The 16592-nt window shown below is 43.0% G+C and overlaps 1 protein-coding gene across 4 annotated transcripts in view; it reads left to right on the top strand.

Annotated features, from left to right (window-relative positions):
* The window catches only part of ptprb (protein tyrosine phosphatase receptor type b), a 38098-nt gene that overhangs the window by 8060 nt on the left and 13446 nt on the right, over positions 1–16592 (top strand). For all 4 annotated transcript variants that reach the window (XM_074626060.1, XM_074626058.1, XM_074626057.1 and 1 more), the window contains 22 exons: positions 1184–1303; positions 1842–1982; positions 2068–2328; positions 2406–2672; positions 4532–4645; positions 4735–4881; positions 5822–5939; positions 6128–6273; positions 6926–7192; positions 7409–7467; positions 7792–7996; positions 8084–8181; positions 8260–8425; positions 8500–8612; positions 9574–9721; positions 9799–10068; positions 10334–10509; positions 10949–11099; positions 11504–11604; positions 11944–12109; positions 12180–12461; positions 15483–15761. In XM_074626060.1, coding sequence (XP_074482161.1) covers positions 1184–1303; positions 1842–1982; positions 2068–2328; positions 2406–2672; positions 4532–4645; positions 4735–4881; positions 5822–5939; positions 6128–6273; positions 6926–7192; positions 7409–7467; positions 7792–7996; positions 8084–8181; positions 8260–8425; positions 8500–8612; positions 9574–9721; positions 9799–10068; positions 10334–10509; positions 10949–11099; positions 11504–11604; positions 11944–12109; positions 12180–12461; positions 15483–15761 — 3795 coding nt within the window. The remainder of the gene's footprint in view (positions 1–1183; positions 1304–1841; positions 1983–2067; positions 2329–2405; positions 2673–4531; positions 4646–4734; positions 4882–5821; positions 5940–6127; positions 6274–6925; positions 7193–7408; positions 7468–7791; positions 7997–8083; positions 8182–8259; positions 8426–8499; positions 8613–9573; positions 9722–9798; positions 10069–10333; positions 10510–10948; positions 11100–11503; positions 11605–11943; positions 12110–12179; positions 12462–15482; positions 15762–16592) is intronic.

Here is a 16592-nt window from a genome sequence, read left to right as displayed (position 1 = left end):
GAAGGGAGCTCTCAGACGGGTAGAAGAAGAGAATCAGGGGAGTGGGAGTGTCAGCAGGACTCCCACAGTGCTCCCTCTTTGATGACAAGGACACGATGGATCCTTTTCCTGCTCAAACCTCCCTCCTGTCCGACTCAACCTCAAGTTCAAAACACATAAATCACTTTAAAGGAACTGTCCCACTGGTTTGGGACACAGTACAGACATTTTCCAGTCTTCATGTGAAGGTCGGCTGGATTCAGAGATCAAACTGATGTCCTTCCAGAAATATCCTCCTCCTTCAAGTACCCGTGAGACGGAAGTTAGAGCGTCTTTATCTGCTGCACTGTGACGTATTTCACAGGGAAACGCAATATCTGAACGGAGTACAGTTACACACTATACAGTATTTATAGTACCTGCTGATGATGTTTTGGTTTTAGAAGTAGTTGTAGTTTGTGTTGTATTAGTATTACTACTGGTAGCAGTAGTAGTGAGAGCAATAGTAGTAGTATTTGTAGTACATGTTGTTGATGAATTTAGTAGTAGTTGTTGTTGTAGTGGTAGTACTAGTTGTAGCAGTAGTAGTGCTACTACTACTAGTAGTATTTGTAGTAGCAGTAGCTGCTGTTGTTGTTGATGTTTTAGTTTTAGAAGTAGTAGTAGTTTTTGTAGTATTAGCAGGTAGCAGTAGTAGTATTTGTAGTACCTGTTGTTGGTGATGTTTTGGTTTTAGAAGTGTTTTTTGTAGTATTAGCAGCAGCAGTAGTAGTAGTAGTACGACTAGTACTTGTTGTTTTTGATGATGTTTATGAGTGGTAACGTTACTGCAGCGTGGGCAGTACATGCAGATGAACATGTAAAAATACTCCGATACTGATTTTTTTACATATATTTGGCATAACAAGAGAGAAATGAACAATTGACAAAGGAAACTGGGGAAATATATTTTTTATTTCACTGGGTCTTTAAAAAAACAGTTCAAATTGGTTCCTTTGATCATTTTTGTGTTGACAATGTCGCAGACCAGCTGAGGGGTGTTTATTAGGTTTCACAACCAAAAGAAAGGTTGATTGTTGGGGTATTACATATAACATATTAGATATTATTAGTTGCAATAGTAATAGCAACCCAATACATGCAGATGAAGAAGCTAAAGCCCTCAGATTAACTCCTGTTTCCTGACCGTGTGTTGTATTTTCAGGGCCGTCGGCGGTGAGCGGCCTGATGGTGACCTCCACGACCAGCAGCAGCCTGGGTCTTTCCTGGCAGGCCGGGCCAGGCAGGACGCAACGCTTCAGGCTGCAGCTGTGGGATCAAACAGGTACCTCATAAAGCCTCATTAAAGTAGGTTAAGACGTTTGCCTTATTTTGAAATTGTGCTGCCTCTTAAAACAAATGAGTCAGCCTCTCAAAACTTCTTATAAACCAGATAGAACTTGAACTATGTTTATCTTATATTTCATTTTTTGCACAATATATTGAAACTGAAAACGTTACTGTTTGAGAAGCTTATCTGACTTCTATAGTGTTTCCTCCTTTAGTTCAGTTCAGTCTGAGTTTCTTAACTTTTTCTCTTTGCTTTCCCTCGTGTTTCCTTATTTCCCATTTTTTTTAAATAGCTTTAAATACTTTCTTTCTTAATCTGATTTGAAAGTAAAGTAAAATCTTCCCCAAACAACGGATCTACTATTCGTAACAAGCACTGTCTTTTACTGACAATATTTCTATACTTTTACTTTGGTAAAAGGTTTGAGTACTTCCTGTACTAGCACAAAAAATGACAAGCACCAAAAATGGAACTTCAAAATAAAAGGGATTATATAGGTAGAATCATGTGACCTTCTCGTCTTCGTCTGCAGGTCTGCTGAGGAACGAGACGTTAGAGAGCACGGCGACGCAACACACACTCCTCGACCTGACGCCGGGCTGGCTGTACAACGTTACCATGGTGACGGAGGCCGGCGGGTTGCAGAACAGCCAGACGACGGCGGCTCAGACAGGTACAGAGGGAAGAGGAAGAAGAAGAAGAAGACAGGAAGTCAGAATAAATAAGGAAATAAATCTGATATCTAAATATCTTTCTAGTTCCCGCTGCCGTCTCCAACCTCACCGCCGACCACAACGACAGCACCAGCTTGTTGTTGTCATGGCAACAGCCCGAAGGCGCCCTGGACGTGCTCGTCGTCACCCTCTCGACCAACGGCACGAGCTTCTGGGAGGCGACGCTTCCCCCGGATGTCAAAGAGGTTGCCGTCGATCAGCTGACTCCCGGCTCGGCCTATCAGGTTGCGGTGACGTCCAGGAGCGGCAACCTGACGAGCCAATCAGAAATCACCATCAGGACAGGTGAGGTAATGTTCTGTTGTTGTTTTTTTTGTTTGTTTTTGTTCCATTCCTTCATTCTGTCGTCATCTCGTCTCCAGCTCCGGCGGCGGCGTCCCTCCTCTCCCTGTCACCCTCCTCCTCCGATGGACTCCTCCTGTCTTGGACGCCTCCTGCTGGCCGCTGGGAGAGCTACAGGCTCTTCTTGTTGGACGGCTCCCAGCAGTTAGTCAGCGCCGCTCTGGACCGAGAGGCAACAAACGTCAGCTTCCCTGGGACGGGACTAACGCCTGGGAGGCTGTACAGAGCTTTGCTGAGAGTGGAAAGTGGTGGAGTGACGGCTGAGAGCAGCTGTGAAGGAGCGACAGGTCAGACTACTGCAAACGGAGAATATATATATATATATATATATATATGCATATTACTGCATAAATATACAACAGAATATATAGCTATATATATATATATATATATATGTATATACTGTATATATTACTGCATAAATATTCAACAGAAAATATATTTATATTTCTGCATAAATATAAAACAGAAAATATATATATTACTTCATAAATATACAACAGAATATATATATATATATACACTGGAAAAAGAAAGTTCGGAAACTTGTGTTTGGTTGATTATTTCTCTGTTGTTACAATGCTAATTGGCATTGTATTTTACATCGTTGGAAAGCCTGTTTATTTACCTTTTCAATGATGTCCAACTTGTAAGGATCATGCATTTGTGGGATTAGCAGCACAGCTGATTATGTGGGGAGCGCCCGAGAAAAATTTGCCAAAATGCTCTGCCAATGGTAAACAGTGTATTCTCATAAGGCTACCAGGAAGCCTGCAATGACTGCCCTTCACCGTCAGGCCCGTTTGCGCTGGTGTCGACAACAATGGAACCTGAACATGTGGGGGAATGTCATGTTCAGTGATGAGTCCAGGTTCTGTCTGCCAAAGTTGGATGGCAGGGTCAAAGTATGAATACGATGTGGAGAACGCTATGCTGATTGTTGCACCGATGGAGTAACAGCTTTTGGTGGGGGCAGTGTCATGGTGTGGGGGGGGCATCTCCCTCACTGGCAAAACAAGGCTCGTCATCATTGAAGGCCATCTCAATGCAGTGAGATATCGGGATGAGATTCTGCAGCCACTGGCGATCCCATATCTCCACAATCTGGGACCTAACTTCATCCTCTAAGATGACAACGCTTGCCCCCACAGAGCCAGGGTTATCACAGACTACCTCCACAATGTGGGAGTAGAGAGAATGGAACGGCCTGCCAAGAGTCCACACCTAAACCCAATTCAACACTTGTAGGATCAGCTTGGGCGTGCTGTATGTGTTAGAGTGACCAACACAACCACGCTGGCTGACCTGCAACCAATCCTGGTTGAGGAATGGAATGCCATCCCACAGCAACGTGTGACCAGGTTGGTGACCAGCATGAGGAGAAGGTGCCAGGCTGTTGTGGCTGCGTATGGATCTTCCACCGCTACTGAGGCTCCTGACGGTGTATGAAATGAATAAAGTGTAAAATAGCCAATATGTCTTGTTTGTTCCTTGTTACTGATAGAGAGTTCAATCATCCAATCCACCAAACAACTCAAAACAAGAGTCAGTACCAACAGGAGAATACACTATTTACCATCGGCAGAGCATTTTGGCAAATTTTTCTTGGGCGCTACCCACATAATCAGCTGTGCTGCTCATCCCACAAATGCATGATCCTTACAAGTTGGACATCATTGCGAAGGTAAATAAACAGGCTATCCAACGATGTAAAATACAATGACCATTAGCATTGATACAACAGAGAAATAATCCACCAAACACAAGTTTCCGAACTTTGTTTTTCCAGTTTATATGTATATATATATTACAGCCAAAATGTACTGCAGAAATATATATATACGTATTTTTATACATATATACTGTATATATTACTGCCGAAATATACAACAGAATATATATATATATATTTTCTGTTCTATAGAAATATACAACAGAGAATATATATACTGTATTACAGCTAAAATAAGTTACTGTGAAATATAGACTGATATATATTATGCTGAATACAGTCATTGCTACAAAAACAGACCACAAAAAAATAGTAGTGTAGAAATATATGACAAGATTAAATTTACAGAAGTGTTTGTTCTGGATCTGAAAAACACCTGAACTCGCCTGAGTTAAAGCTCTTCTGTCTCTGCAGCTCCGGCCGTGGTGTTGGACCTCCACCTACGGCACACAGACGAGACCTCGCTCAGCGCCATGTGGAGCCACGCCCCTGGGTCACGTGACGGCTACTTCCTGACCATTCGCCACGGTAACATCTGATTTAATCTCTTCTGTCGCTCAGAGCTCCGAGGTAGATGTTTAATCATTAATATAATTATTGCTTCCTGTGTTTCGTAGGTAACGTCACTGTGGACACCAGGGAGGTGGAGCCTAACATGAGGGAGTGCACGTTCAACGTCCTCACACCTGGGAGGCAGTACACCATCACCGTGACAACCAGGAGCAGGAAACTGAATACCTCTGTGTCTCTGGAGGGGAGGACAGGTGGGTTTTTATATGTTTGTTGATCTTAAAGGTATAAAGACTTTATTAGTGCAGTGATTTTATAAACTTTTACAGCTTTAGGTACTCATTTAATTCCGTCAATTCACAAGACACGGGAAACCTCTGTTGGTCTGGAGGAGCTGCAGCAGTTATTTCTGCACAAACGTCCACTGTACATTCACTAGATATTCTCAGAGCTACGAAGTCTTCTGCAGTGTGGAGTGTGCGCGCATGCACGTGGGAGATGGAGCGAGCTGAGTGAAGGCAGGCAGGCAGAGGAGCAGAGACTCCGGTCCTGGAGACCAAAGCTACGGTCTCCCCTGCATCATCCGACCGCGGCCAACTCTGTTTTGCAAGACGGGCTTCACTAGATATAACTTTGCGGTTTTGGTGCTTCCGTGTAGTTTGTGTTGGGAGTCTTGTCTGAACAGCGTAGCCACACGCGAGCGCGCATATGCGAGCGCGCATATGCGAGCGGAACATCGACCCGGGTGATTTATACGTGTAAAAAGATACAAACAGTCCCTTTAACTGATGTTTCCTTCCAAACTTATTTAAATGCACAATAATACTCTTTTCAGTCTATGTTTGCATTCTGAGGACACAGATTGTATTTTCTATGGAGATTTTAAAGGCAGATATCTTGTTTTGTTTTTCATGTTTTTTTATGTCTACAAAAAGGAAAAATACATACTGTTCTTCACCAGAATTGAATACCTTTTAATTTACTGGATAAACCAGCTGTCAGACTATTATGTAGTTAATTTAATTATTGTAATTAATCAAAACATTATAATAGTACAGTTGAATGGAGGAATAATCTAATTAATAGGAAGTTTTAATTATTATCCGGTTGCTCAAACTTGCTGTCGGAGGTGCCGGTCCTCACATGTGTAGTAACTGTCCAGTGTGTGTGCGTGTGTTTGTGTGTGTGTTACAGTTCCCATGGCGTTGCGTGCCATCACTCTAAGAAGCTCCGGGGTCAACAGCTTCCAGGCATCATGGGAAAAACCACCAGGAGACGTGGACTCGTTCACATTGACTCTGCTGCAGGACAGGTGTGTTTCTAAACCAGGTGACTGTGTTCAGTCCAGGGGTCGGTCCACAGAAACAGGAAGCGGGGGGGATACTGCTCGCCGAGCTTCATCAAATGTTAAGAAACACACCTTCTAATAACTCTAAAAAGCTCTGTTTTCTCTTCCTACTCTGGAATGTGAAATGTTCAAATGAATGTTCCCCTCCTCAGCGTCGTAGTTCAGAACCACAGCGTTCCAGTCGGTTCTTCTTCTCTGCTGCTGGCCGGTTTGACTCCCGGCGCCTTATACAGGCTGCAGGCCGCCACCGTCAGCGGAGGCCTTCAGTCTAAAAGCACCAGTCTGGAGGGACGCACCGGTGAGCTACTACAAATTAAATTTTAAACTGTTTTTTCTATTTTATTTTATTTTTAATATTTTTATTTTTATTATTTTCACTGATTTTTTAATTATTATCTCTCATATGTTAATGAGGGTAAAGTTGCGTGCGTGTGTCAGTAAAAGTGTTTTATGTGATAACATCAGAGTTCTCAGAACAATAGCTGAAATACCAGAAAGGAGGTTGAAATGTTCCACACACACCAGAGACTCTCCCAGTGCTCTGCTCAAAGGCTTCCTGCACACACACACACACACACACACACACATTCCTGCTGAAAGCACCTATTGTGTTCCCACATAATGTCCCAGTTATTTCAGGACAGTGTGTGTGTGTGTGTGTTCACCTGCCAACCAATCAGCTCTCAGGTTGGCGAAAACAAAAACAAACCCCGCCCCCAGCCCCCTCAGATAACCTAATATTATTATATTATTAATATATTTTATTTATTATTTTCATTTAATTAAATACACTTACTGAGCTTACAGAACTCTTCACTGTAATTTTATATTATTTTATTTTAATAATATTTTATTTAAATTAAATACATGTACTGAGCTTGCACTCTGTTAGCTAATTCAGGAAACATCTTAATATTTGAACTCTGATCTCTTTCATCTTTTCCTTTCAGCACCGGCGTCGGTCTCCGAGGTAACCGTTGCTAACGGCGGTGGGTCGGACGCCCTGCAGGTGTCGTGGAGCCCGGCGGCGGGCGTGGTGGACAGCTACCTTGTCCGTCTTCAGGACGGTAGTCGAACTGTCCACACGCTGGCCGTGTCCCGCTCCTCGCCGCCCGAGTGCTCCTTCAGCTCGCTGGTCGCCGGGCGACTTTACTCTGTCGTCATAGTGACAAGGAGCGGCAGCCTGGAGAACGCCACCATGGTTCAAGCACAAACACGTACGGATTATATATTATTATTTTATTATAAATAATAATATATTATTTTACCTTTATGTGCTTTTTTATTTCAATTTACACCTGTATGTATATTTAGTCAATTTTTTTTTTTTTTATTATATTTTCTTTTATTTGTGAATATTTCAGGTAAACAAAGCAAAAATAATGATTTTATAATAATTTAAAATTAATAAAATATTATTATTTGTCTTGCAGAACCTGCTACTGTACAAAACCCAACAGCTGTCCACTCTGCAAGAGACGACTTCCTGAAGGTCAGTTTTGTTAGTGAACGAACTTTATTAAACAATTTGATTATTTATTATTATTATTAATAATAATAATAATAATAGTTATAATAATAAAAAAACAATTGTTATTTATATAGCACGTTTCAAAACAAAGTTACAAAGTTATTTACAAGACCAAAATAAAAATGGTAGACAAACAATGATAAAAAACAGTTTAGGTCGGGATATTCCCTGAAAGCTGCCTCATGATGCATTTTATTATTATAATCTTTATTTTTAATATTTGTTTAGTTATGTTCAATCATCAGTAGAAGTATGTTTATTATTGCTCCTGCGTTGTGTGTTCAGGTGTACTGGCGTCACGCCGCTGGAGATTTGGACCGCTACGTGGTTCTGATCCGTTACAACAACAGCGTCCTGCAGAACAAGAGCGTCTCCGCCGGGCACAACGAGTGCGTCTTCTCGTCTCTGTCGCCAGGGAGACTCTACACCGTCACCGTGGAGACCTGGAGCGGGGACTACGTCAGCAGCGTCTCCACCGACGGGCGCACCTGTGAGTCCAAAACAAAGGAGACAACTTCTTATTCATTAATATATTTTTATTAATTAAAGTTGAGTTAAAGTTTTTGTTTTCCTTCAGTTCCAGCAGCTGTTGGAGATCTGTTACTCGGCAATGTAGGGACAGGTGATCTGACCGTCACCTGGAGCCCCGCCCCCGGCGATGTGGACCACTATGAGGTGTGTTAACTAACAGACTCTAATGATGTTAGCTGCCACTGGGTGCTGCTCTAGTTTTACTCCTGTTGTCGTCTCCAGGTGACTCTGCTCTTCAACGACACTCGAGTTTTCCCTCCGGTCACGTTGGGCAGCAAGGTGCGACGCCACCGGCTGACCTCTCTGACCCCCGGGCGTCTGTATAAGATTGTGGTGTCAACGTTCAGCGGACCGTACCAGAGAGCTCAGTTCATCGAGGGACGCACAGGTGAGATGCTCAACACAGCTTTATATTAAAACATCTGGAGTCCAGTTTGTGCTGATCCAGACTCTCCTCTACAGTCCCCAGTGCAGTCGGGAACCTCCACCTGGTTCCTCGCTCTGTTGCTGGGCTGCTGATCTCCTGGACGCCCGGAGACGGAGACCTGGACATGTACATCGTCTCCCTGTCCACAGTGAGTCCAACTGCACACATCAGTTACACAGTGAGAGAACAAAAACAATATTTGTATCTCCCTTCCATCCTTTTTATCTCTAAAAAGTCAGAAAAACAGGTTGTTTTCACACATAAAGGAACACTTCATCCTTCAGTTTATTAGAAATATTCACATTCAAATTCACCAATGATGAGAAGCAAAATTCAAAATGAATAAATAAATATGCCATTCAAGGTAGAATAAAAATAAATGTAGGCATTAATGAATTGATGAAATGTGACATAAATTGATATTTCGGTTTTAATTTGCTTCTTTATTTATTTATCTTTGTATTAACTCCCCTTTTTATCTACTCTTCTATTTAATTTCCCCTTTCATTTGTTTATTTAATTTTATTAATTTAACATTTATTTATAATATATTCATTTATTTTTGCATTTCTTTTTTAAATTTAAATTTTTTTTATATTTGTTTATATATTTATTCAAATTAAAACATAAATATCAATTTATGTCACATTTTAATTAATTGCTACATTTATTTTTAATATTATTTTTGCTTCATTTAAATGATACATTTATGTATTTATTTTAAATTGATTTAAAAAAATATAATTATTAATACTTATATATATTTTTTTCTTAATTTATTTATTTTTGCATGATTTTCCCTTTGCATGTATAAAATGTTTTTTAAAAACAGACCTCTGACGAAGGATATTGTATACAAAATAGAATAAATAGGGCCCAACATGGCTTTCTTGGGTACACCACAAGAGATGAAAAAGATACATTCTGATCGTTGACAAACAAAATGTGGATGATTCAGTTTGTAAATGAAGAGATGATGGATGGATAGATTGATAGTTTGGATAGTTTGATGGAGGGATGGATGGATATTTAACTGATGAAGGAAAAGACAATTATTACTGATAGACGATAGGTTTATAAATATATCTGTTGTCACTTCCTGTCTCCAGGTCGGCGTCGTCATTGAGACTCGCCCCGTCCCTAAACACATCTCCTCCCTGGACTTCCTTGATCTGACCCCAGGCCACGCCTACACCATCACCGTCCAATCACTGAGCGGGATGCTGACCAATAGCAACACGGCCACCGGCAGGACCGGTAGGACGCTGAATGATTTGATTCTTTTAAATGTTTGAGGAAAAACTGCGTCAATATTGATGATAAATGTGTTCCAGCTCCGGCTAGAGTCACGGCGCTGCAGGCGGATAACGACCACACCACACACAGTCTGACCGTCAGCTGGGAGAGGCCCGTGGGCGTGTACGACGGCTACAGTCTACAGTTACTGGACGAGGCCGGAATCCTTCTGGCCAACCGGTCGGTCTCTGTGGAGAGTCGGAGTGAGCGTCTGGAGGGTCTGACATCAGGGAGGTGGTACAGAGTGAAGGTGGCGACGCTCAGCGGCGGCGTCTCGTCGCTGGACGCCACAGCAGAGGGTCAAACTCGTAAGTCACTACGTTACAATACAAGTGACTCATATTTTTTCATATCATTTTGAGTTGTAAGGTTTATTAATCCGTTGATCGTGACGCTTTGTTGTGTCATTTTATAAATCACGAATGCATCAACTCATCACAGTAAACTTAAAGTACTAGTAGTATTAATACTATGAATATTTCATGCACAAGTGATCAGTTTCTTCCATGTGACCATTGATCACTAACAGTTTGACCTCCTGACCTCTATAAATAAACTCTGTCTGTGTTTCAGGTCCGTCTGCCGTCAGTAATCTCACCTTCACGTCGGCCACCTCCTCATCTCTCTCCTTCTCCTGGCGTCCCTCGGACGGCCACGTCGACATCTATGACCTGTCGCTCTACAGCGTTGCTGAGGCAACAGCCAATCACAGGCAGGACGCTGCCGGGAGCAGGAAGGAGCATCAACAGGTGGGATTAATAAATCACACATGTAATAACACATCATATATAGAGGTGAAACATTATATGAATACACTTAATATTTCTGGTAAATTGTATTTGCCTGAACTAGGGTGCTTCGTCATTTTGTGTCATTTACTATCTACTTTTGTAGTTCCTCATAGTGGAGCCATGCAACCATGAGACACAACAATTGTCCTCATATGTGATTTCAGGCCGTTCTCTTCTGTCGTCCTCCCAGTCAGTGATGGCTGATGGCTGTGGTATCGTAAAACAGTCTCTTGTAAAACCGTCCGATCGCTGCAGTGTAGCTGCTGAACAGCACTGCTGGCGCTAAACCGGAAGAACTAACGCAACAACCTTCGAACCTGAAGTGAAATAATGGGCGGGGCCGCACACGGTGACTAAGTAATATAATATGTGATGTATTGTGTTGTGTGTGCTGCAGGCGGCGGGCGAGCCAGTGGACCTGCAGAAGGTCGGTCCAGCTGCAGACAGCTGTGTGTTCTCCGGCCTGCGAGCAGGAAGTCTGTACAGACTGCAGGTGGTGAGCTGGAGCCGAGGAATGAGCAGCGACTCGTCTGTGATGGCCAGAACCGGTCAGTACACACTATTATCATCATGTTAGGAGTATTAGCATTACTGATATAATGATGGTTATGTGACCTTTGGATTATGGTCTTCTCCTTCATCCCGTTTCTAACTAAACACCGTTGTTTTGTTTGTCTTTATGTTTTTTTTGTCACCTTCATTTTCCCTTTTTATCTGTTATTATTTCCTCCTCTCTTCTTCCATGTTAACCTTATTTTCTTTTCCTCCCCATTCTTCTTTTCTCACATTGTCTACTCTCCAATTTCCATTGCATTTGCTTTATTTTTTTTTCATCCATCTTGTTTTCTTCTTCACCTTTCTTTCTACCATCTTGTGCATTATCTTCATCTTTCATCTTTCTTCTTTTTCCCCCTCACAATCATCATCTTTTCTTTCTTTTTCTGCTCCACAGTCCCGTCTTCAGTCTCGTCTCTCCAGGTTCAGATTTCAGGACGGACGGACAGACTGACGGTCAGCTGGCAGCACGGAGAGGGAGGCTGGAGCAGCTACCAGGTTCGTCATTCACTTATTTTATAAAAGTCGCAACTTCCACATTAATGCAGCAGTAATATTAATCCAGAAAAATCAGATAGAATAGGAAAACACTGACAGGGAACATTGACTGCACAATGAGTAGTTTTACTTTAAGTACTTTTTTGTGCTTTTGTTGTGAAAGTCCTGTCAGGAAAAAAAGAGAGGGAGAGATGGAGGGCAGCGGGTCTGTAGTGGTTCCTGAAGTTTCCAGATATATTACTGGAAAAGATCTCGTCAAATAACAAAAGAGCTAAAAATGTCAATGAGGTTTTGAATGAGATTCATCGGTACTGAATCTTGTGCTCTTTGTGGTTTCAGGTGGTTTTATACGACGCTTCTGGAACCACTCTGGGAGCCCAGACGCTCGGGGCGGAGCACAGGAGTCACATGTTCTCTGGACTCTTCCCTGGTAGGCTGTACCGCGCTGAGGTCATCACACACAGCGGGGAACTGACCAATAACATCTCAGTCTTTGGACGCACCGGTAAGTCAAATAAAAACACACACAAACGCGGAGTGAAGAGTCGTATTAATATTGTTTTTCTTCCCTCCAGCTCCAGAACCGCCCACCCGCCTGTCAGTGAAACAAGGCCCGACCAACGACATGGTAGAGCTGTCGTGGTCCGGTCCCGACTCCGGCGACTATGACAGCTTCAGCCTGCAGTGGACGCCTCCAGACCGCCTGTCAGTCACAGACACTCACCTGACCAGCCGCATCCTGGGCGGGATGTTTCCGGGGCGACAGTACAACTTCACCGTGGCGACCATCAGTGGGGGCGGAGCCAGGGGTCCGCCCCTGGTCAGGAGCCAGCCAATCCAGAGAAACGTCAGGACAAGTAGGTGGAAAGAGTCTGAAATTCATTGTAATGTTGACTTTATAATAAATGTTCAAAGCCACCAGACTCCATTGAGAAAAACAGTCATTTTACCTCTCAGAACACGGCTGGTCTACCGCTGCCTCCATCGGTTAGTTAGTTTGTGTTGTGTGATTTTGGTGAATCTGAACTAACTTAGGATCAAATGTTGGTAAGATGAAGTGGAGGCGTTGTGGTAATTTGGTTTGTGTTGTTGCTTCCTGTGACGATCAGGGTTCGTTAACTTGTACGTAGGTTTTTGGGGCTTTGGGACAAAATTGTAGACTCTGAGTTACTCCCTTCTCCTCTCCTCAACTCCTCTCATATTTGTCCTTCCTCTTGTCTACTCTCCAAACTCCTTCCCCTTCTCTCTCCTCCTCATCTCCTCTTTGTCCTTCCTCCTCTCGTTCATCACACTCTTCCTCCCTCTCTCATTTCCTTTCATTTCTCCTCTCCTCGTCTCCTCTCTTCTTCTTTCTCTCCTACCCTCTCATTTCCTTCACTCTCTTCATTTCCTTCTCTTCCTTTCTCTTCTACTCTTCTCTCTCCAGCTCTCCTTTCCTCCTTACCTTGTTTCCTCTCCTCTCCCCTTGTCTCCTCCTCTCTTGTCTCCTCTCCCCTTGTCTCTTCTCCTCCCTCCTCCCTCCTCCTTGTTTCTTCTTCTCTCTCCTTTTCTCCTCTCCTCCTCTCTTGTCTCCTCTCCCCTCCTCTTGCCTCCTCTATCCTTATCTCCTCTCCTCTTGCCTCCTATATCTTTGTCTCCCCTCTCCTAGTTTCCTCTCCTTCCCCCTCAACTCCTCTCTCCTTGTCTTCTCTCCCCATGTCTCCTCACCTCCCACGTCCTTTTTTCTCTTCTCCTCTAACCTTGTCTCCTCTCCTTGTTTCCTTTTGCTCCTCTCCTTTCCTCTCCCTTCATCTCCTCTCCTGTCATCTCTCCTTGTCTCCTCTCCTCTCTACCTACTTGTTTAAATGCACATTTGGGGAGTTTCATAAATGTGTTTTGTTCTTATGGTGGAGAGCGATATTCTAGTCTTTTAGTCCGTTCCTGCTCAGAGAAGTTTGTCAGACAGGAAACAAACAAACAAACTGTGAACACAAAGCAAGAACAACTCTACTGTCTCCTTCTTTACAATCACTTCTATAGAAGTCTGACCTGATGCTGTTTCTCCTTCTGACCACCAGATGGAAACAGAACAAAGAGTCTGAACGTCTCTCTGGTTTAAATCCAGTTTTAATCTGTTTGTCTCTGAGGGTTTTTGGCTCCAGAAGGAACAAAAAATCCCACACACACATTATGAATATGTATATAGTGACCTCATTTCGGCCAAAGAGGTGATGCAGTATTTATATATATATATAGAAGCAGTTAACGGAGAAAGAAGTGCAGCTTTATTTTGGTGAATACACACCAACTTTGTGGTGAGATTGAGTTTGTGTGCAGGAAATACAACGATAATATATCATATATCATAGTTAACAGTTAATGTATCTACTAACAAGTATTGTGTGTGTATCACAGCCTTCTTCCTCTGCACCATAGAGCTCCATTAAAAACTGACCACAAGAAGAGGGACCATTTTTAATAAACTAGCGTCACTGTGGATAATTTCTATCCAGAATTATTGAGAAGATTGTATTATACACAGTAACATTTAAAGTTGATGCCCTTCCATGAACGTTACTTCTCTGGCAACCTACCAGCGTTAAAATGCCTGATTTGTTAATGGAGTTTGGTGAGCAGATGCTAAATCAGCTTGTGGCTCACACTGTTGCACTGGATGACTTTATTACCATGAACACACATGAGGTTTGTATCTTTAAACAGTGACAAGCAACAGTTCCTCCACATGAAGAGATGTTTTTTTATAAATAACTATGAATTTCACTGGTTTTATCTTCCGTTCTCTTCGAGCCAGAGACAGATAAACGTCCTCCTTCACCTTCCTCTTCCTGTCCTCTCTCTCACATTCATCTTTAAGAGACACTTTTATCGTCTCTCATCAGGACAAATAAATAGAGACGCTGCCGATAACGGCGCCGACTCATCACTCAACAGATGTGTGTTCATTAGTCTGAATAAATAATCGGACTGAGTGTCGACCTTCCTGTGAAAAACACCAACTGGGACGCAGCTAAAAGAAAGAACTGAGATTTTATTGGACTGACTCTCCTCTTTTATGTCCTTACCCTCCATCCTCTTTACCTCCTATTCTCCTTCCCTACTCTCCCTTCCCCTTCTCTCTCCTCCTTATCTCCTATTTGTTCCTCCTCTTCTCTCTCCATCTCTCCTTTTCTCCCTTCATGTCTCCTCTCCTCCTCGCCTTGTCTCCTCTCCTCTCTCCTTGTCTCCTCTCTCCTTGTCTTCTCTCCTCTCTCCTTTTCTCCTCTGCCCTCGTCCTAATTCCTCCTCTCTCCTTGTCTCCTCTCACCTTGTCTTCTCTCCTCTCCTTGTTTCCTCTCCTCTCCCCTCGTCTCCCCTCCCTTCCTCTCCTTGTCTCCTCTCCTCTCTACTTGTTTCCTCTACTCTTTCTTCCTCTCTCCTTGTTTCCTCTCCTCTCTCCTTTTCTCCTCTCCTCTCTACTCTGCTCCTCTGTCTCCTCCCCTCTCCCTTCCTCTCTCCTTGTTTCCTCTCCTCTCTTCTTTTCTTCTCTCCTCTGTCCTGGTCTCCTTTCCTCTCTATTCATCTACTCTCCTCCCTTGTCTCCTCTCCCATTGTATCATTACCTCCTCTCTCCTTATTTCCTCTCCTTTCTTCTTATCTCCTCTCCCCTTGTCCCCTCTTTCCTTCCTCTCCCCTGGTCTCCTCTCCTCTATTGTCTCCTATCCTCTCTCCTTGCCTCCACTGATCTCCTTTCCCCTTGTCCCCTCTCTCCTTCCACTCCCCTTGTCTCCTCTCCTCTCCCCATGTCTCATCACCTCCTCTCTCCTTATTTCCTCTCCTCTCCTTTCTCCTTGTCCCCTGTCTCCTCCTCTCCTCTCCCCTTCTCTCCTCGTCTCCTCCAGGCCCATCTCCTCTGAAGTCCATCCACTGCTTCCCTCTCTCCTCCTCCTCCCTCTCCTGCTCCTGGTCGCCTCCTCTCTCCGACTTCGACTCCTACGAGGTCGAGTGCCGTCGCCACGACGACGGGGAGCTGACCTCGGCGCTGCGGCTGGCGGGGGGCGTCACCGCGGTAACGCTGGACCACTTGGAGGCATACAGGAAGTACTCGGTGACGGTCAGAGTGGCGTCGGCCGGACAGACGAGTCAGCCGGCGACGCACACGACAGTTACCATGATAGATCGTGAGTACACACACGCACACACGCACACACGCACATGCACAATGCGCGCACACACACACACACACCCACACACCAACACACGCACACACTCCCTCTGATCCTGTAGTTGAGTTTGGAGTTTAAATAAAACTCTGATTAAATGGGACATCTGGTCACCTGAGACTCACTGAGAGAGAACAGCAGCATTTATTAATTAATTAATCTTTAATTGATGGTATTCGTACTTTTACATCAGTAAAAGTACGAATACCATCACCATATCAGAGTGTAGAAATACTCTGTTACAAGTCCTGCAGTCAAAGGTTTACTTAATTAAAAGTACAAAAGTATTATCATCAAAATATATTTAAAGTAGCAAAAGTAAAAGTACACATTCTGCAGGATAATCAACATTCATATTATTGTATTATAATTATTGATGCATTAATGTGTTCATCACTTTAATGTGTTCAGCTGGTAAAGGTGGAGCTTTTAATGACATTATATACTGCTGGTAGTTTAATCTATAATAATACATCAGCATTTATTAGTTGGTTATATTTTGTATTGATAATCTGAATTTGTAAAGTAAATAAATCTGTCAGATAAATGTAGTGGAGTAAAAATATAAAATAGCAGAAAATGGAAAAAAGTCACTTCAAAACTGTAATTGAGTAAATGTACTTAGTTAGAGTTTAGTTAGAGGTTTATTTCTATAGTTTGTTAGGTGTAACCTGTTTTAATGTAGTGATCAATCAGTCTCTACTTCATTATAACGAGGTCAAGTTTGAACTTCTGTTTTCTTTAGTGATAAAAAAGCGTCTGTTTCTCTTCTTCTTTATGAGCTACTTG

Source organism: Sebastes fasciatus, chromosome 23 (genome assembly GCF_043250625.1).
Source record: "Sebastes fasciatus isolate fSebFas1 chromosome 23, fSebFas1.pri, whole genome shotgun sequence".
In the NCBI taxonomy this organism is placed as follows: Eukaryota; Metazoa; Chordata; class Actinopteri; order Perciformes; family Sebastidae; genus Sebastes; species Sebastes fasciatus.
Note: the sequence above shows the minus strand (reverse complement) of the source record. Positions and strands in the feature narration are given on the sequence as shown.